At 46.6% G+C, this 22,151-nt stretch overlaps 1 protein-coding gene across 1 annotated transcript in view; it reads right to left on the bottom strand.

Moving 5' to 3' along the window:
* The window catches only part of LOC146816481 (exportin-5-like), a 1,583,592-nt gene that overhangs the window by 555,554 nt on the left and 1,005,887 nt on the right, over positions 1 to 22,151 (bottom strand). Inside the window, 1 exon segment of the mRNA XM_085610325.1 lies at positions 22,044 to 22,141. Within this exon segment, the coding sequence (XP_085466451.1) occupies positions 22,044 to 22,141 (98 nt within the window).

Genomic DNA, 22,151 nt, shown 5'->3' with positions numbered 1-22,151 from the left:
ACATGTCAGCCCCTGGTAAATAGTACCCTAGGTACCCAGGGCCTTGTGACCAGGGAAGGCCTCTAAGGGCTGCAGCACTCCTTGTGCTACCCTTAGAGGCCCTGTACCCTTACACACACACTGCCTTTGCAGACTGAGTGTTTGGGTGCAAGACAAAAACAAAGTCGACATGGCACACATGCCTGTGTGCCATGCCCATCACCTACACTGCCATGGCATACATCAGTCACCCCTCTAGCTGGGTGCCTTATGCCAATGGTGTGGGCACAGGAGCAGGAGCCCTGTGCCCCTACAGTGCCCAGGTCCATTCCTGAGCACTGTAAGTGCAGTGCTGCCATTTAAGAGTACATGGTGCTGAGAGCTCGTCAAACACGAGCTCCACAGCACCATAATGGCAACACTAAAGACTGAGAAGTTTGGTATCAAACTTCTCAGCACATTAAACCCACACTGATGCCAGTGTGGGATTTAATGTACCCAGCACCCCAGAGGTCATCTTAGAGGTGCCCCCTTAAACCTAACCTACAATCCACGTCTGCTCTGAGGCTGCCTAGGCTGCCACCCAGCAGACATGTTGCTGGACCCCTGGGTTGGAGAGCCCCTGCTCTCCTGGGCATGCAACAATGCACATCCTGGGCGAGGTGCTAAATCTCCTCCCCGAGGATGGGCAAGGGGAAGCTTCAAAGGCATGCCGCCTCTGGGAGCTTCCCCAGGCCCCTGCAACCCCCCACTCTGGCGGGAAGCTTTGGCCGGAAACCCCAAATAAGGACAGGGGATGTGCCAGCCTGCCAACCCCACCCCTCAGGTGGGGGAGGCGAGGTGAAGCACATCTCCGGGCTCTCGCCATCTTGAAAATGGGGAGCCCTACCCTATCATGACTAGGCTACTGCCCCCCTCCCACAGGAGAGAAGCAGGATAGGGGGTGTACCCACCCCAGGACAGGGACCCATTGGTCCCTGCCCTGGACCTACCTGTAACGCCCCTAAATCTAGTATTTAGGGGCACCCTGAACCTTCCTTCCCCAGATTCCAGATTCAAAACTACAACGAGCAAGAAGAAAGAAGACCTGCCATGAAGCTGCTGAAAAGAGGAAGACACCAACTGCTTTGGCCCCAGCCCTACCGGCCTGTCGACCCTCGAACCTGCTCCTGCTCCAACCCGGCATCTCTTGTGGCCAGCAACCTCACCAACCCCGGAGGACCTGGCTACCTTTTGGCTCTAAGCCCCTGGGACTCCCATGAGTAGAGGCTCTACTCAAAACCTATCTCTAATCCCTGGCAGCAACCCGGAACCGCGAACCCTGCACAACCAGCCAAGCCTGGTCAGTGCCGGAGTGAACAAAGACCCTGAGGACGACCCCACGGCGACTGTGACCCCGAGTCCGGCACCCAAGGACCTCCCTCGACACTCCTGAAGAAACCTGCAGCCTCAGAACAAGGTGCCCCCCACAACCGAGGCGGTGACAGAGGGTAAGATTTCCCGACACCAAAAGGCACCCCTGCACGCGGCGCCCCACGGCCCCCTGTGCCCAATCCCGGGGTACCTACCTATCCTCCAACTACCCAACTTACCTCTCGCAGTGGTGGTGGCACCTGAAGAGTCCTCGTCCCCGAGCTTGCAGTCTTTTTCTAAACCAGAGATTTCCCATTGAAATCAATTGAGCACCCGAAGGCTCAAAAGCACTCTGCACCCAGCCGCCCGAGTGGCCCTGGCAGTGAAAACTCTACACCTACCTACTTCCCCACTTGCCCTGAGTAAGTGACCAGGAGCCCAGCTCCCACAGCCGCGTGGCTTGCCAGTCAGCAGCCACCAACCAAGGCCCCCCTATCCCTCATAGGATAACATTGGGCCTAACTCTCTCTGCACCCGGCCACCCTAGAGCCGCTGAGGGTAAACCAACTGTACCTACCTGACCCTGGGAGACCCCTGAGTCTATGCCCAGAACCTCAACTCTGCCAGTCGAGTACTTACCCTTAAACCGCAAACTCTATTTTCCTCATAGGGTAACATTGACTAGCTTTTTCCTGAAATTTCTTCTGAGTGTGGACTTTTCAAAACTTAAAATATTCACCAAAAATCAGCCGAGTAACGAAAACGAAATTACTCACCTGCTCTTAGGTGAGCTCCCAGTGCTGGATCTTGGTGCCCAGCACTGACTCTGAACAATACTTACAACTGTACTTACCCTTAAATCAATTTTCTTCTATAGGAAACTATTGACTGTTATTCTGTGAAATTTCTTCTAAGTGTCGATTTCTGCAATCTTTAAATATTCTTCAAAAATCGTATAATATCTGAAAACGTAATTACTTACCTGTTTTGGATAAAGGTCCCAGTACTGAGTCTAGGCACCCAGTACTGGATTACAAAAGTAACGAGAACATACCGTATCTGTAACCTTAATTTTCTTCCATAGGGAATCATTGACTGTTTTCTTTGAAATATTTAAGTGTCAACTTTTAGAATAGCTAAATATTGTTTAAAAATCATCACAGTAATTAAGTCGACTTTCATCACTTGATTCTGAGTACTGACCCAGGACTGAATCTAGGATCCAGTCCTGGAATTCCAAAAGTAATCTAAAAAGTAATCTGTTGCAAATAACTTGAATTTACCATTGAGCTCAATGCATTGTTGTGTTTAAAAATAGAGTTGCCTACTGCAACCACATGTAACTGTTTACAAAAGTCTATTGCATATTGCAAAAGTATTTATATGAAACATCTCATGCTGAGAAAGAATATTTTGAATCCAAGTGTTGGTTCTAAAATAAAACAAGTATATATTTTTTATTTATAAACCACTGGCCTAGAGTTCAGTTATTGAGTGTGTGAGACCATTTGCTGACTGAGTGTGTACAACAAATGCTTTACACTGTCCTCTGATACTGCCTTACTGCTCGACCAAGCTACCACTTTAGAGAGTAAGGTTATATCTAACTTTAACCTCTGTCAAACCCTGGGGGACTGTGGACTCTGTACACCCTGTACCTATTAAGGAACAGTATATACAGAGCCACTTTCTCACAAATCCCCATGCAGTCTCTTTCATCATGCGTTAACTATGGGTGAGTCCCAACTTATGAGGCTCCCCCACAGTAAAAGCTCAACAATTAGGTGCTCAAACAGCGAAAAATCCGGGCGGCCCATAGTGTCAGAACCACCTTCTAACAAATATGAATCGCCCAGAGCTCCAGAAAATTGCTGTGGAGCCCGGACTCCGCCGGAGACCAGAGACCTCTGATCTCTGCCTCTCCCATGTGGCCGCCCCATCCCAGGAGTGACGCATCTGTCACCACTGTGAACTCTGGTTGGGGACGGGAGATGCCGTTGACACAATCATGGTTCGTGAGCCATCAATGCAACAGACCTCCAGTCCCCTTCGAGTTCTGGACGACATCGGAAAAATTCCCCTGATGCTGGTCCCACTGCAGAGCCCGCATACGCCACCTAGGTCATGGTCGCGCTCCAGGCACCAAAGGCACACGAGGTGCGGATCGGTGACCGACAAATTTGTGACAGGAGTCACAGGGCTTGAAACTTGGCCGATGACTGGACATCCCTTATGTACCAGGAGTCGAAAGACTTAAAAAAGATGGCGACAAAAGGCAAAAAAGTTTTAGTCAAAAGATGACTAAGGGGCACGCTCTCTCCAGATTTGCGCTGACTGGCGCGGAAAAGGAAGAACTGACGTCAGGCGCAAGGGCGTCGTCTAAGTAGACACCGCAACGTCATCCTGGCGACCATGACGCCGGCGACGGACGTGGAGTCGACCAACGCCACCTACTGACGTGCAGGGGTACTTCTACGAAACAATTTTTCCGGATCCAGTCTGACGCCTGGGGGTAATTCTAAGGTAAGGAATCTATAACTATTAGTCTCTTTCAGATTATACAGTTTAACAGGAAAAAAGCTGAAAAATAAATTGTGTATTTGTATTCTGAAAATGGCATCAACAAAAAGGTATTCTGTGCTAAGACTATTCCCTCAACTTTCACAAAGCAGTATAACATATAAAACATTTTTTTTACCAAAGAGTTACATTTTCTAAGACAATATATCCTAATTTTGCCTGCCTGAAGTATAAATCCTATATATTTTTAAAAACTAGACAACATTTTGAATCATGCAAGACAAGAGGTCATTTATGGAGATTGCTCAAAGTTCTCAAAGGAACTACTCGTTTAATTAGAAAGTAGTGTTAGCGTGAAGGATAAAAGAGAAATTGGTGACAAAGGTTTAATTTGTATGTTTTTGCACTGAATATCAATTTATTAAATGTAACATACAGATACATATTTTAGAGTCTTCCAGAGATAAATAATTTGTCATTTGTCCGAAAGAAAAAAAAACAGCAATATTGAGAGTTACTAAGTGCTTACAATGAGTTTTCAACTTGCACCGACTAAGTACTGATAATGCATAAGGCAATAAGGAAAAATCAAATGACTGCAAATGGGGGGATGAAGGGAAGATATGCATGTTTGAATATACCCGAGTCGAAGTTGCATGATACGAGATACCAATACCATTCTAAATTGCAAATCACCCATATTGCAGGTTATTCTGAAGGCATTTTTTGAAATGTGCTTTTGTGCACATTAATTTACAACTGGAAGCAGAAATAATACAAGAAATGTAATTTATAATAACAAATGTACTGCTATTCTGCGCTCCAACACTAAGCCCAATAAAAATGGTACCCCACATGTGTAGGCTGGCCTCTTGCATAGACAAAAAAGGCCCAAAAACTCAACTAAATGAAGAAAGGAAATTATGTTTGGATAAGCTAGAATTCTGAGATCGTGGTTGACTACTGTTTATGGGCATAGGGTCTGTTTGCACCCAAAGACCTCTGACATTGCTGAAAACAATACACCCAGGCAAGTCCAAGGTAGTGTGGCTTGAATGGGTCGGCTACATATTCGTAGTATACCCTGTAAATGTCAAACTCTAAGTGAAATTACAAAATTTGCACACATTTCGGTGATGGAAAGTTCATGAATCTACTGAGAATGACAAAACATACCACCTAGACTTCCTACATGTCTCACAATAAAACTGGTACCCCAATTATATGGGTGGACCCATTGCTGGGGAAATTAAAGTCACATAAAGTACTGTGGTTAATATACAAAATTGTGTTCTTTATTTACATTGATTCTTGGTATATGGGTAGATTTGCTGTTTGGGGCATGGTCACCCAGAACCCAGGAACTCTAACAAATACAGATATTTCTAAAACTAGAAAACCAGGGAAATCAAGGGCGATGCAGTTTGCATGTATCCCATTACTTCTTCATATCCAGAATACCCTGCAAACCTCATATCTATGTCTAAACATAGCCATATTCATATAACTTTACATGAGAGATGGCTGCCATATTTGGGACAGGGGTTGGCAAGCACACATGGCGCTCTACCAACCTCTGGCTTTTCTGCAAACAAGATACCAATGATTCCATGGTGGTGTGACTTGCGTGGATCTCGGCCAGTTTCTTAGTTAGTATCATCCATTCGTTGGAAGTCTAACCCCCCGCCACACTGTTTTATCCATTCACCCTTCTAAAAAGCCTAATAAGAAACTGAAGGGAGGCATGTAGCCCGCATCAAACCTTAGAATGATTAAAAAATAGATAAATATAATTTAGCTATCATGTGTACGTATTGCATTCATTCCATACTAGATAAAAGCAGGGAGCTCTAGAAGCAAGTTATGCAATAAAAAGAATGTGCCAAAGTGTTAAGGGTTAACCTGCGGTCAATACAGAATACTAAGGGCAAAATAAACACAATATTCATCCAGACAGCCATTCAATGAGTGCACGATCCACAACACGCTTGTAAGCTGTATACCTAGTGTGCCCGGAGGAGGAATCCATACAGTACCAACTGTTGGAGTTGAAAGGGAGTTAGGCTTACAATGATAGTCATTTCACAGAGTTATAGATCACGTTTTTAATTGGGTAAAAGATTTTATGATGGTGTCATTAAATTCTTTTAGTGACAGTGGAAAGCACTGATAAAAACGATTGTTGTGCTGGTTATTGATGGTTAGTTGTGGATATCCTGTGTGATGTTGGATGGTTCCATATATGGTGAATGGTGTGATGCCATACGATGGTGGTTGTGTATGTGTATATTTAATGTTGATTGTATAAATGTTTGTTTGTGCTGGCAGATGGACAGCCAGCTAGTCACCTCAGTATGGGAGAGCAACCATTTCCACATCGGAGACTTTACAAGCACATCGCAGGTTTGAATCCTTCACAACCTCAGATCTGACTTGTATATGATTTTGTAGCACTTGTATTCACACACAGCGTTGCCAAGAGCTTTTTTTTCCGAAAGATCATGCAGTAATTCTGGTACTAACTTTCAATCAGTTCAGGCAAACTAGTTAAACTCGGATATGCTGAAATATTCCAGCAATAGGAACTCTATGGACATATACCAAAGTGTTTGAATAACAAGGACAACCATATCAGCCCACGTGGACCAGGGTAGGTATGTATTAATATAACATTGTCCCGTGGGACTCATTCAAAAGTGGCAGCTTATGCATTATAGAAGGGACCCAGAATTACTCAGACTTATTCATCAGATCAACATGAATTACAAAGACGACAAAACACAGGACTGATGTAGTTTCCATCTTGTCATTTTTTAAACACTATTTATTGGCATTTCACAGTGGAGAACAAAGATGAAACATGGTAAGCGCCATCGCATATGGCATGAATGGTCCCAGTGCACATAGTAACAAGCAGAACATATATTTGACCCAGCTTACATTTTGTGCGAGATAGCGTATGTTCGACAGTGCCTGTGCCACATTAGTTCCCACAGCAGTGTAGTGTAACAGCATCATCAATGGTATCCTTTATGAAAATCGAAACCATTCCAAACCCCCTGCCCATTTGCCCCATCCAGTTGCTGTCCAAGTGGAAGGATAGTGGTGTGCTTCAGTAATGCGAACATCTATTATGAAACAGTGAGGATATAAAGTAAGGGGTGGGGGTCTCGCTCGGGGCGCTGTTTCGAATTGACGCAAAGAATGTCCGCAGGCTGGGCGTCCTAATGGTCCGGGTAGGTGTATGCTACTTACTGATACTGTTGTCAAGTCCAACTGGGGTGTGGCAGAGCCTTTGCAGTCAAGAACTTCATCCCGCTTACAGTCGTTCAGCAGCACCTCCCAGGCGTGGGCCACCTTGACTGACACCCTCCTATGTTTGCCATCTCTCATCAGGAACATACTCTCATACTTGGCCCAACGTGTGAGGTCGTTACGCCATCTCTCCAAGTGTTGGCCCCTTATGTTCTTCCAGTGTATGGGTATTTGTCTCTTGGCCAATATCAGCACATGGTCTATACATTTGGTGGATGTCTTTACCAAAAGGACATCAACACCAGAGTACAGCACAAACACTTAGAGCCCTTCCAAAGGATATCAAGACAAGAGTCTAGGTACAAAAACAAATGTAAATTAGAACATATGTAAGTTACCCGTACATATAGTGGAAAGCTTCACCTGTTTACCTAACTGACAAACGATTTCACTTTGTTCATGACTGAAGAAGCAGGGGTAAGTGAACAGTAGATATAAATATGAAATGACTACGAAATTAAGCTAATAGCATCTTGCAATCAAAAAATTATCTGGTCGGTTCGGGTAAAAATTCAACTCAAGTGTAGTTTTTAGTTGATTTCTGGTTGATTGCTTCCAAAACACTGCAACTCAAGTTCGGGTTTGTAGTTTCCACCTAAAAAAATTCCTGAACAGAGCCGTTCGAGAAAAAAACTAAATGTACCTGAAATGTTTGTTGACTGCTCATGACTGCCACTTGCGCTCAAATCTTTATATGCAGATGATATTTTACTGTATGTGACCGACCCGAGTGTGACACTTCCTACGGATTTTTGAGCTCTATGGGAGACATGCTGGATATAAAATCAATTGGAATAAATCGACCCTCTACCCCATTACTGGGAGACCAGAGCCTAAGTTATAACCCGAATGTTTATCTTGGTCATCGGAGGGGTTCACATATCTTGGTCTCTATATCACCACAAATGTAACTGAGAACCTAAAACGTAAGGTCCAGAGAGTTTTTCCTAACTTTCAGGATGACCTCAAGAGATGGCGCAAACTTCCCCTCACCATCATGGGGCAGGCAGCCATGTATAAAATGATTACGCTTCCTCAGTTGCTCTATGTGCTGCAAAATACATACTGTAAAGTTCCAGACGAATTGTTCAGCCAAATAGATAGTGAATTGTGCTTACTTTTGTGGGATGGAGCCTCCCCCCGGGTAGCACTCCGAACCTTGCAGAGCGGTCAATACATTGGGGGCCTAGCCCTCCCTGACGTTAGGGCATACTACAGGGCATCCCATCCTATTGTCATTAATGATGTGATTCATACGAGAGGAGACCATTCGACCTATAGGCTGGAAAGACTACAATTTGGATCACACACATTCCTCCATTATCTATATGGTGGTAAGGGCAGTAGACAACTACTTCCGGCGACCCAGAGATCGCTGGAGGCATGGAAAAGTGCAGAAAGGCAAATGCAGTGGGACAAGAAGTGCACCAGAGAGACCCCATTATGGGAAGGCAACAGACTGCCTGAGATGGAGGAGCTTCGTGGTTTTAAAAGATGGGACCTAATAGGCATTTCCAAGGTAGGGGACCTCTTAGAGAGGAGAGAGCTGGCCTCATTTGAAACGCTCAAAGATAGGTACCAACTCCATGATACACAAGTCTATGCATACCTCCGTTTGAATCATGAATGGATAGCAAAGGGATTGGAAGGGGAGACACTACCAGAATATGCCCCGCTAGAAGGTCGCCTCGTACAGAAGGAGATCACGGCTAAAGCTGTTTTGTATACTTACAAAACACTACTCAATAATATGCCGGACAAGCTTGGTCCGCTGCGACTGAAGTGGGAAACGACCACGGGAGTATTAGAAGATATAGACTGGGAGGCCGCCCTCATGCATGCACGAGAGGTGGCGATCAAACTTAGGGTACGCCTCATCCAATTCAAAATTCTACATTGCACATACTCCAAAGTCCGACTTCATAAAATAGGGAGGGGCGAAAATCCAAAATGTCTTAGATGTCATGGGGTGGATGGCACTTTTATCCATACTTTATGGGAATGCACAGAAATCCAGGAATACTGGGGAAAGATTGTGGGTGAGCTCAATATTATCCTTGGCATTCAACTTGAAATGGAGCCAAAATATCTTCTACTAGGTATCTCAACGGACGTAGACATCCCACGACGGAAGTTAATTCTGGCTAACTTGGGATTGGTAGTGGCCACGCGTGATATAGCGAAGCACTGGGCGGCGCAACAAGTACCCACACTTAGAGGACGGAGGGCATACCTAGACTTAGACATGGTGGCAGAACAAGTGACATATAAAGCTAGCTTTGTGATGCAACTTTCACTGCTTCTTAGACTTTAGTTAGGGCTTTGTTTCTAGTGTTTTCATGGTTGCTAGTATGTGTCTTTTACTGAAAGCGCTCTTGCTCATCGAAAGTGGCAAAACAAATAAATGGACATTCCTTCTCTCCACCATCTTTCCAAGCTTTATTCTTTCATGACACAAATATGAGTTCATGAACCCAAGATGCAAGACGGAGTGCACCCTCCTGTTTTCTATGGGAAAGTGAAATTACCTCTAGCGCAGAATAGGAAGGCAGTGTGACAAAAGGAAGGGAATATGTTACTTACCCAGTAAGCATCTATTTGTGTCATGTAGTGCAGTAGATTCACATGTAGCGTACACTTCTGCCATCTAGTGTCTGGCCTGGACATGTGTACGTTTTTATTTTCCAAATCATTTTTTGACATGAGGTAGTGATTTCACCTATTGCTGGTAAGTGCATGGGCATTGGCTCCACTGTTAGATTGCTTTATCCGCACAAAGGGTGAGGGTGTATATAGATCTTGGAGATACAGAAAAGATGACCATGTGAAGGAAAGATTAGGGCTGAAAGATGAAAACGTCTGCAACATCTAAAGTCATCCAGGCGCATGTAAATCGACAACACTAAATTGCCACAAACAGATGCTTCCAGGGAAAGTTACATTTTCTGTTAATGTCATGTGTAGATGTAGAGTCACATGCTGTGCAAAGACTGTAGAGCAGCCCTCCCAGAAGTGGTGGTTAGTCTGAGGATGATGCAGAAGACTGGGAAAGTGTAAGAAGGACATCCTGACCATCGGTAGCTTATTGGCGAACTGAAACATGCACACAGTAATGTTTCGTAAATGCATTGGATGGGGGTGGGGGGAACAGACCATGTGGCTGCCTTACAGATATCCGCTATAGGAGTATTACCCAAGAAAGCCGTAGAACCTCCTTTATTGCAGGTTGAGTGGGGGCTGGCAGGGACAAGCAAAGGTTTTTTGCGTTAGCATAACAGATTTGTATGGATTTGACCAGCCAGCGTGCTATACCAGCCTTAGAGAGAGCACGCCATTCGTGTGGTTTGGAGAAAGACAAAAAGCTATTGTGTCTTTGGACTTTGTCTTGTCAATGTAATACACAAGTGCTTTTTATCATTCAATGTGTGAAGAGCTTGTTCTGCTACTGATTCTGAATGTGGGAATTACAGTGGGAGTTCTAAGGTTTGATTGGGGTGGCAGCTAGAAACCACCTTCAACAGGAATTTGAAGTTTGTCCTGAGGACTACCTTACCCTGGTGTACTTGGAAAGAAAAAGGTTCTTCTAGGGTAAGAACCTATATTTCTCTAACACATCTGAGAGAAGTGATGGCTACCAGGAAAGCAACAGTAAGGGACAAGGGTGAAGTGGTTCAAACGCAGGGCCCATTAGTCTAGTGAGAACAATGTTGAGGTTCCACACAGAAGGGGGTGGAACCCTTGGAAGAATAATCTTTTTTTAGCCTTTCCATGAAGGCTTTGATAACAGTCATCCTGAAAAACGAAGTGTGTTCTCTGTTTTGGAGATAAGCGGCAACAGCAGATAAGTGAAGTCTGATAGAAGTATAAGCAAGGCCTGCCTTCTCCAAGTGAAGCATGTAACAAACAATGTCTTGGAGTGTTGCTTTGAGAGGGTAAGTGTGTGTGGGGAGACAGTAGTGTACCAACTGTTTCGAATATGCCGCATAGCAGGATCTGGTTGTAGGCCTGCGTGCCTCTTTAAGAATGGTCATGGATTCTGAGGGGAGACTGAGATAGCCAAATTCTAGGGCTTCAGAAGCCAAATTGCAAGAGCCAGCTGTTTGGAATCAGGATGCCTGAAAGTGCCTTGCTTTGAGAGAGAAGAGTTGGTCGGTTGGGTATCTTCTTGTGAGGAACTAGAGACAAGTCAAGAAGGAAGATGCACCAAGACTGTCTGGCTCAGGTCAGGACTATTAAGATGAGTGTGAGGGATGTTTGCCGAAGCTCCTGAACCACGCATGGAATAAGTGGGAGAGGCGGAAAATCTTAGGCATATATCCCTGACCAGTTTATCCACAGTGCATTGCCCATGGATTTTGGGTGTGGGAGCCTGGAGGCGAAGATTAGGCATTTTGCACTTTTGGAAATGGCGAAAAGGTCTATGTGGGGTAACTCCCAAAGATGGAAGTACAGGAGTAGGATTTGGGGGTGGAGTTCCCACTCGTGGACTTGCTGATGCATCATGTGGAGCAGGTCTGCAAAGTCGTTTCCCACCCCGGGTATGTACGGTATGAGGCGATGGACTCCGATGTATCACCCACCGCCAAATGCTCAGACCTAGCGCAGACAACTGCATGAAGTATGTGACACCCTGCTTCTGTAAGTAAAACATGGCAGTTTTGCTGTCTGTCTAGATTAGAATAATATGTTTCTTACCTTAGACACGCCTTATCTGGTAGAACCTCTAATTAGCTGCAGATTCCTTACCTTAGACTATTCCTCAGGTGTCAGACTGGATCTGGACATTTTTTTAGCAGCACCCCTGCACGCCAGTAGGTGGCATCATTCCGCTCTGCGCCGGCCGCATAGGAAATGACGTGCGAGGTGCCTATGTAGGCACCACCCAGGTGCACCAACATCAGTTTCTTTTCATGACTCTCCACGGCAGAATCGCAGAGCCACGATGAACACTGACAGAACGGTGACTCCCAAAATATAATAAGTTTGCAGACAGGGGAGGACGGGAGAATCTGTAAGGAATCTGGAGCTAGATTATGTCCCTACTAGATAAGGCGTTACAGAAGGTAAACAACTTGTTGATCTGATAGACTTCTAGCCGCAGATTGCCTACCTTAGGATAGATATTCAAGTAAAGCATCCTGAGGGGTGGGTTCGCAAAAAAGATTTATACCAAAATGTCCTGCAGGACCGAATGGCCAAAGAGCCCATCATGATGGATCTGACTATTTAGGCACTAGTGCTTGTTAACGTGTGCAGAGATGTTCACGTAGCTGTTTGACAAATGTCCAGGAAAGTCTCTAGCCTTGGCTCTGGTGGAATGAGCACGCAAGCCCTCAGGGGATTGCTTTTTGGCCAATGCATAGCAGATCTTTATGCAGAGCACTAGCCATTGTGAGATGGACTGCGCAGATTTCTCCTTCTTAGTTCCAACATACCCTATAAAGAGTTGATCGTCCATCCGGAACTCTTTGGTACGATCAAGGAAGATTGACAACGCTCTTTTTGGTTCGAGGCTGTAGAGTCTCTCATCCACTGTAAAAGGAAAAGGCGGAGCAAAGAAGGTAAGCAAGGTGATATTTTGGCCTGCCTGAAAGAGTGTCACTACTTTCAGAAGGAAGGAGGCACATGTTTTAAGGACTAGTTTGTCTGGGTAAAAGGTGGTATAAGAAAGGTTCACACACACTGCCTGTGGTAGGCTGACCCTCCTGGATGATGTTTTGCCTACTAGAAAAGCCATCTTGATGGTTAGCCACTGCAGTGCACAGCTGTGCAGCAGCTCAAAAAGCGTGCACCTCAGAAAACTCAGAAGTTTAAGTCCCACTGGGGCATGAATGGCTTGGCAGGAAACAAGTGTTGGGAGAAATTTGATCAACCTAGTCACAACAGGTGATTTGAACAAAGAAAGTTGTTCCAGCAACCGCAAAAATGTTTAAATGGATGATAAATAGCTTTAAACGGTGCCCATCGCAAAGCCCTGCATTGCCAAAGAGAGAAAAAATAGTAAAACCTCAGAAAGGGGTGCAGAAAGGGGTGCAGAGAGTGTTGATGTACCTGCCTGCACACCAGGCAACAAACTTGTCCCATGAGCAGGTGTATACCGTCTTGATGAAGGGACACCAGGCTGGCAGAATAACATCACAGACTTTGGGAGGAAGGTTGTAAGCTGTCAACTGTTGCCAATCAAACTCCACGCATGAAGGTGGAGAGTGCACAGGAGCCTGCCCTGTTGCTGCGACAGAAGATCCTCCCGAAGAGGCAGCCTTATTCGAGGACTGATGTTCATGCTCAATAGCTCAGGATACCAGACTCTTTGTGCTCAATCCTGAGCCAAAAGAATTACTTGGGCCTGTTTGTTCCTACTCTTCTTGAGAACTGTGGGCAGTAGTGGTATTGATGGCAAGGCGTGCAGGGGGCCAGAAGTCCACTCGAGACAAAAAGTGTCTCCGCGGGACAGCCGCCTTGGAAACTCCAACGTGCCGACATTGTGTGCTCTCAGGGGTGATTAACACTTTGGTCCCTCACTCTTAAAAGAGACTTTGCATCACCTCCGATGGAGAAGCCATTCGTGATCTGCTAGGCATCGATGGCCGAGTTTGTCTGATGTGGCGTTTAGAGAGCTCGCCAGGTATTGAACTACCAGGGAAATGCCCTGATGTTCCAGCCATGTCCAGAGGCGCAGGGCATCCTTACAAAGGGTCCACGACCCCACCACACCCCTGTTTGCTGCAGTACCATATGGCTGTGGTGTTGCTGGTGAACACCTGCACCAGCCTTCCCCTGATAGAGGGAAGGCCTTCAAAGATGATCGGATCACCCGAAGCTCCAACAGGTTGATGTGAAGCCTGGACACAGCTGGAAACCAGAGTCCTCTGATTTCAACCCCTCATAGATGGCCGCCGCAGCCCAATAGTGATATTTCTGTAACCACTGTCAACTGTGGCTGGTGAAGGGAGAGGAGTCTGCCGCTGACCCAATCGTCCCATTGTCAGCCACCACTGCAGGTCTTTTGCAGTTTCCTCCGAGAACTGGATCATGTTGGAGATATTTCCCTGATGCTGTGCCCTCTGGACTTCCGTTCCCACTGCAGAGACTGCATGTGCCAAAGGGCATGTGTAACTAGCGGGATGCTGGAGGCCATGATGCCCAAAAGAATCAGAGTCAGTCTCACCAAAATCCAGGATAGAAGCTGAAACATCGGCATCATTGCCCGAATATCCTGAACTCGCTGCTCAGAGGGGTAGGCCCGAAACTGCACTGTGTCTACAACGGCCCGATGAAAGGGAGCGTCTAAGAAGGAGTCAAGTGTGACTTCAGCACATTGTTAGTAAACCCCAGTGAATGCAGGAAGTCCGCAGTAGTCTGGAGGTGGGAGATGACTGCCTGGGGAAAGCCTGCCGTCAACAACCAATCATTGAGGTAGAGGCACGACTGAAACCCCTGACCTCCGCAGATGTGCTGCAACCACGGCCATCACTTTCCAGAACACCTGCAGGGTGCTTGTTAGGCCGAAACGGAGCACGGCAACCTGGAAAAGCTCTTGGCCCACCGTGAACCGCAGGTAAATCATTTGGGCAGGCAGGTCAGGATTGTGGAAGAATGTAGCATGCAAATCCAACGCTAACATCCAGACTCCAGGGCAGACACTACGTGAGCTAATGTGAGCATTTTTAACTTCTTTTTCAGGATTAAGTTGAGAATAAGCAGGTCTCCTTGTTGGGCACCAGAAAGTAGCGGGAACAGCAACAACGACCTACTTCTTATGCCAGCACCCTCTCAATGGCTTCCTTGGCCAAGAGAGCTAACACTTCCTGATGGAGCAAGGACAGGTGGCCCTCTGTCAGCTGTCATAACTGGGTGGCATGGGCAGAGGGATGTCCAGAAAGGGGGTGGAGTAGCCCCTGTGGACTATCTGTAAAACAGATTTGTTGGATGTTATCGTTGATGGTGGTGCAGGTAATTCCGTAGCGTGCCCCCCAATGGATGCCCCTGTTAGTATGAGGCAAAAACCAAAGGAAATGATGGACGGAGTGTTGAACATTGCAATCACTCACCCCCAGTCAACTGATCTGGGTTTAATCCATCACCGTTCTTTAGCCCACTCTGTCACCCCAGTTCAGACATGGCCATATGCAAATCAGTCTGACCCTGTGCCTCATGGGAACAGTCCAGCCCGAACTGCCAAGCCATGTCTTCCCTGGACCGGAAACAAGCTTCCTAGGATCGGTTTCTGGCATTTCAGCCGTCTTCAGCCAGGCTTGCTTGAATCCAGTGGCAAAGTGAGCAAGGGACTCACGTCTGAGCATACCCTGCCAACTTATGGCGAACAAAGCAAAAACCAAAGGAAATGATGGACGGAGTGTTGAACATTGCAATCACTCACCCCCAGTCAACTGATCTGGGTTTAATCCATCACCGTTCTTTAGCCCACTCTGTCACCCCAGTTCAGACATGGCCATATGCAAATCAGTCTGAACCTGTGCCTCATGGGAACAGTCCAGCCCGAACTGCCAAGCCATGTCTTCCCTGGACCGGAAACAAGCTTCCTAGGACCGGTTTCTGGCATTTCAGCCGTCTTCAGCCAGGCTTGCTTGAATCCAGTGGCAAAGTGAGCAAGGGACTCACGTCTGAGCATACCCTGCCAACTTATGGCGAACAAAGCAAAAACCAAAGGAAATGATGGACGGAGTGTTGAACATTGCAATCACTCACTCCCAGTCAACTGATCTGGGTTTAATCCATCACCGTTCTTTAGCCCACTCTGTCACCCCAGTTCAGACATGGCCATATGCAAATCAGTCTTACCCTGTGCCTCATGGGAACAGTCCAGCCCGAACTGCTTGTTTCCAGTCCAGGGAGGACCTGGCTTGGCAGTTCGGGCTGGACTGTTCCCATGAGGCACAGGGTCAAGACTGATTTGCATATGGCTGGGTTCAAACTGGAATGGCATGGTGAGCAAAAAAACGATGGATTTAGGCCCAGATCTCTGTACTGGGGTGAATGTATGACATTGTTCTGCATTCTGTCCATCAATTGTTGTTTTTGCATTTGTCACCCCGAGTGGGACGGGTATGCTCAGACGTGAGTCCCGTGCTCTCCATGCCACTGGAATCAAGCTATCCTGGCTGAAGAGGGGTGAAACCCCGAAACAGGTCCTAGGATGCTTGTTTCCAGTCCAGGGAGGACCTAGCTTGGCAGTTCGGGCTGGACTGTTCCCATGAGGCACAGGGTCAAGACTGATTTGCATATGGCTGGGTTCAAACTGGAATGGCATGGTGAGCAAAAAAACGATGGATTTAGGCCCAGATCTCTGTACTGGGGTGAATGTATGACATTGTTCTGCATTCTGTCCATCAATTGTTGTTTTTGCATTTGTCACCCCGAGTGGGACGGGTATGCTCAGACGTGAGTCCTGTGCTCTCCATGCCACTGGAATCAAGCTATCCTGGCTGAAGATGGGTGAAACCCCGAAACAGGTCCTAGGATGCTTGTTTCCAGTCCAGGGAGGACCTGGCTTGGCAGTTCGGGCTGGACTGTTCCCATGAGGCACAGGGTCAAGACTGATTTGCATATGGCTGGGTTCAAACTGGAATGGCATGGTGAGCAAAAAAACGATGGATTTAGGCCCAGATCTCTGTACTGGGGTGAATGTATGACATTGTTCTGCATTCTGTCCATCAATTGTTGTTTTTGCATGTTCCACCCCGAGTCGGACGGGTATGCTCAGACGTGAGTCCCGTGCTCTCCATGCCACTGGAATCAAGCTATCCTGGCTGAAGAGGGGTGAAACCCCGAAACCGGTCCTAGGATGCTTGTTTCCAGTCCAGGGAGGACCTGGCTTGGCAGTTCGGGCTGGACTGTTCCCATGAGGCACAGGGTCAAGACTGATTTGCATATGGCTGGGTTCAAACTGGAATGGCATGGTGAGCAAAAAAACGATGGATTTAGGCCCAGATCTCTGTACTGGGGTGAATGTATGACATTGTTCTGCATTCTGTCCATCAATTGTTGTTTTTGCACCTGTTAGTATGAGGGCACACTAAAGGAGTGTGAAAGATGAGCTTGTGTGGAGGTGGGGGAGGGTGTATTGGGTCAAACTGGCTATTGGGCCCACATAGTCTGTGGGAACCACGTCCTCAACCACACAAAGGATGGAAAGCCTGTTGGCCACGGTGGCTAGTTAGGAATGAACACAGCTGTGAATCCCTTCCATAGTCCCAAAAGGTGCAGAAGACGGACTGGCGTTGGCGAGGGGCCATCATAGGCCCAAGGACCTGGCTGTAGCTCTACTTGCCTTAAGCGCTAGAGCGCTAAATCCGCCTTCTCACCAAAAAGGCAAGAGGAATCAATGGGCATGCCAATGAGCAACGTTTGGACATCCCCTGAAGAGACAGTGGTTCTCAGCCAGGCGTGGCGCCTAAGGGTCACCGACAATGAAATTGCTTTGCCCAGTAAGTCGGTTGTAGTGAGTCCCCATCTGATGGTGAACTTTGCTTTGTCTCTGCTGTCTGCAATTCCCTGGGACAATATGGTTTCAGCCATTCCCAAGACCATGGGCAGCACTTGTGCAACTGAGTCCCAGATTGGATGGGTGTATCTGCCCAAGACTCACGAGGTGTTCACCGATCGCAGTGCTAGCCTAGTGGAAGAGAACATCCTCTTACCGAAGGTATTGAGCCTCTTGGATTTGTATCCGGTGGAGTGGTAGGGACTGAGCCAGGGTTGACTCGGAAGTGGAGGCTTGAACCAACAAGCTCTCCGGGTAGGGTGCTGGGTGAGGAAACTGGGTCCCTGGAGCGGGCCGATGGTGGCCGGCAATTGTCCTATCCACAGGAGCCCTTGTGCAGGGATCAGGCCCCGAGTAGGACATCGGTAAGGGCTTCATTAAGAGGGAGTACGGATTTGGAGGGGGCAACTCCCGGTAGAAGCACCAATGTCAAGATGTTAGTCTTGACTGGCACTGATGGCAACTGACGGGCAAAGACCTCAAGCCACCCTTCGTACTACCATGGCAAATGAGGCACCCACCTCTGTATCCACCAGTTCCTCATGCCAATTCTCTCTTCTCTGTCATCTAGTGGTTGATGGCATACTTAGGGGTCCTCAGACCCCTTCCATTGGTCTCCCCATCCAGGGCTGTTGAAAGAAAAAGGCACTGGCTCCAACTCGAAGTTCAGCATTGGGAGTCAGATGACGCCCATCTGGCTCCGTGTCGAAGTTGGGAATGGCGATGGGGATGGCACTGCAGTGGGGTGTCTGCAGTGCCAGGATCGTCGGTACTGAAGCAGGTGCAGAGGAAGGTCTTGGGAGGATCCAAGAGGCCCAACTGAACCTGCAGGTGAAAATCCAGTGGCGGCCCATCTTGAACCCATGGGCACCAAAAGTTCTCCAGAGGGATCGTGCCACTCAAATATGAGGTGCTTGGCCTCAAAGAACTCTTATTTGGGTGGGGGGTCACTCCGGCTCCGGGAAGAAGACTGGAGTGCTGACTCTCCCAAAGCTTGTCCAAGGATTTGGATGGGTGCAGCGAAGGCGAAGACCTCTTTGACTTTTTTTTAACTTTTTCTCTTGGTGGGACTTACCTGATGACTTGGATTGGAACGATGACTGTAAGGTGCAGCTCTGCAAGCAGTTCTAAGACTTTCGGCAAAAATTGGATCATGAGCATCGCGGGGTTGTCCGACACTGGGCCGCAAGGAGCTTAAGGGAATGCTCCCTCGGTGCCTTCGGATGCATTATGCAGCAGTCTTCAAGGTCTTAGCGTTGTGGTCCCTCTCGAAGCACCACAGACAAACCAAGTGTGGGTCTGTCATAGACATCTGCCAGTGACAGGCATAAAATGGCTTGCTAACAGGTGGTTGATGTGGAGATTGTTGGGGTTCACACTTCGTGGACTGTCAGTTATTGAAGGTGTGCTCCCCAGCCAGTGTGCGAGATGTTCGTGGTGATGCTCACTTGCGGACCTGGGTCCGGAAAAGGCCGTCCCTGCAAAAGGCCGCTGGCATTCCACCACTGCTAAGAGCAAGGAGTGCGGTCCCAGATCAACACTAGATCCTCCCACTGACCCTCCGTCTGTGACCATTGAGTTGCTAGGCACTACTGCAACAGATGCATGTGTAAACTGGTATGTGGGACTATGGCAATATAAGAGGGCATCATGCCTAGGAGGTGCTAGACCCTCCTAACCGTTGCCTGGTGATCTGGCTAAAAAATCGACAGTATATATAGAGACAGCTTTGATTGAATTATTGTAAAAATTGTATAAAGTCTTATAATTTTCCAATAACCTTTTTTAGTCTTTCACTTTGTCACATAATAAGTGGTTATGGTTCTTTCACTTGGGGTCACAAATCACTGTTAATGTTAGGAATATTTGTATCTTTTTGTATATGGATAATAAGTCCGCGACATAGATATTGTATATTAAATAAACCCACCTCGGCTGAGGTTTGGTAGATTCTGAAAGGAAAAAGTTTTTGTGTGGGCTCATTGTGAATATTATTATTTGAGTGATATTGTATTGCTTACTAGGTCATTGTTTGAAATTCTTTTTCTTTGTGATTAATTCAAAAGCAACGATTGATGTTGCACATGACAGACCGATGTTTATAAATGAGTTCCTTGTGAATATTGTTTCCTGTACTGTGAAAAAATGATAGCAGCGTTTGGAACGCTTGTACCCTTGCTAGGCTGGGGTATGCTTTCCCTACTTGAGAGTAGAGTGCGGCCCTGAGGAAGGGCTGTACTTGCAAGGACTGGAGATGGGGTATTGATGGGGAAGCATAGGCTGAGCAAGAGATAAATGGTGGCTTGGGTGTGCACTAGGAATTGCTGCTGCGTTGCGCTCTTGATCAGCCAACAGATGTTTTAAGCCTGCTGGATGCCCTCGGGACGGGAAACTCTCTCGGTCTCTGAAAAGGTCTGGAGTATCGTCCTGTTGATTGTGCACCAACATAGGCTTGGCGATATGAAGAGCTCGGCAGTTTCGGAGAGTCTTTTTTGTTCCGAAAGGCAAGACACGCTGCACAAGAGTCCTTCTGGTGTTTGGGAAACAAGCAGAGGTTACAGACTAGGTGAAGGTCTGTCCTTGGATATTTTGAGCAACACTTTGGGCAGAAGCGAAATGGAGTCCTTTCATCACTGGGACATTCCCCTACGTCCAGGAGGTGATGGAGGCCCGAATGGGGCATCAAAGTTGTCAGACTGCGGAGTCGAGTCAAAGGGGGTATGTAAGGTGTGAAAGAGACAAGTAAGCACAATGACAGTTTCTACCAGCACGGAAGGGATCAGAGAGGGCCTGGTTAAAACACCAAGCGGTGTTGAACAGGTGCTTGATTGTTTTTTTCTCTGCAGTAATTTTCAGACATGTCCAATCTAACAACAGAGCTGATGCCCCTGCGCATTACCAGCAATAAGTGGAGTCACCACTGTACTCCGTGACTCAAAAAGACTTCTTTGAAGAAAAACAATTGCACACGTCCGAGCCCAACACTAGATGGCAGCAGCATGTGTATCTACAGCTACACATGCCACAAACACTAATATTTCTTCACATCTGCAAAGTTCAGTGGTCTGTTTTAGTATTCAATATAATAAAAGTACCTAAATCTTCTTTAAAAATTACAGCAATGCCTCCAAGCTGAGATCTCAGAATCCTAGCAAAGAGCAGTTAATGAACTGTAGTTTTGTTAGTGTTTAAGGCAACTCTTCACTTGCTTCTATTCCAAAGCCAAAAGTGTACAGCAGGACACGAAGCAGTTCTATCTGGAGCAAGCTTGGACATTCAGGAGAACTCATCAAAATTACTGGACATTAAATAACACTCATGGGCCCAGGAAAAGAACAGCAGCTTTTCATTTTGATCATCATCCAGCCCTAGACCCCTCAAATATCTTATTCAACAACTTGGGTTTGACATTAGGAGGCAGACAGGGATAAGCAATCCACACAATAGGCAGATACTGATGATTTGCCGAACAATTCCCAAGGGTCAAGTTGTATCTTAATTATTTGATCCTAACACTTACACTTATTGCCACCTAGCAAGTCCTCTATAAATCTACAGGTCTTTCTAGAAAGTCATCTGTTATTTTATTAGCTGCTTTTAACTAGGTATAAACTGTAACATTCTGTAGTAATAGTCCTGCGAATCAGTCCCAAAGAAAGAGAAACTAAGATACAGTTTGAGCTATAGGGACCCATAGCCATATTGATTGCCAGGTTAGTGAGCCCAGTTAAAGACAACAGTGATAAGTACTCACAAATAGATTAGCTGCCAAGTCTATTTCTTCTAATGATCTCTATATGTATTCTCCATACCTCACCTGGCTGCTGGATCACTCGCATCTCATTCACATCAAGATCTGCAACACCCTGAAGTGAATCAGTGCCAACACTCTGGATCTCAGAGTCTGCCCTTCTCTGTTAATCTTCAGGAAAAACTTTGGATTCATCTAACCGCCGTCTGCCGGACACCCGCTAAATGACTCAACCCAGGGGCCTTTCATCCCATTCAACCAAAACATGTTATATCATGATCCCACTGAGCTAGTGTAATGTTATCACAAACACACTGTAAAGAGAACCCTTTGGCGATGAGCCAGGCTTCGACAGCCCCCAACCCCTGCCACTGAGTGAATAAGGTCAGTGCTTTTAAGGCAGATAAAACATAACTAAATAAACACACACAAAAAATAAAGCAGAAAGGAAAACATCTTGTTAGGGAACCAGGTCTGCTTTTGGCAGGACATTTTTAGCTATTATAAAATTATTCTCTGAGAAAAACAAAATACAGGGAGGACTGTAGAGTTATAAGAATCCACAAACGTCTGCATGTGTGAAATTGAACAATATTCAGGGAACAAAAGTTTAGTTCTTACCCCGTGAATGGCAGCCAGGAATGGTGCTAAAATAGGACAAACTAGGTCACGATACTGAGCTGGAGGGCAGGAGAGCACCAAGGGCTTCACAAATGAGAGTACACAGTA

The sequence above is a fragment of the Triturus cristatus genome, chromosome 6 (genome assembly GCF_964204655.1).
Source record: "Triturus cristatus chromosome 6, aTriCri1.1, whole genome shotgun sequence".
In the NCBI taxonomy this organism is placed as follows: Eukaryota; Metazoa; Chordata; class Amphibia; order Caudata; family Salamandridae; genus Triturus; species Triturus cristatus.
This window is presented reverse-complemented; position numbering and strand designations above follow the sequence as displayed.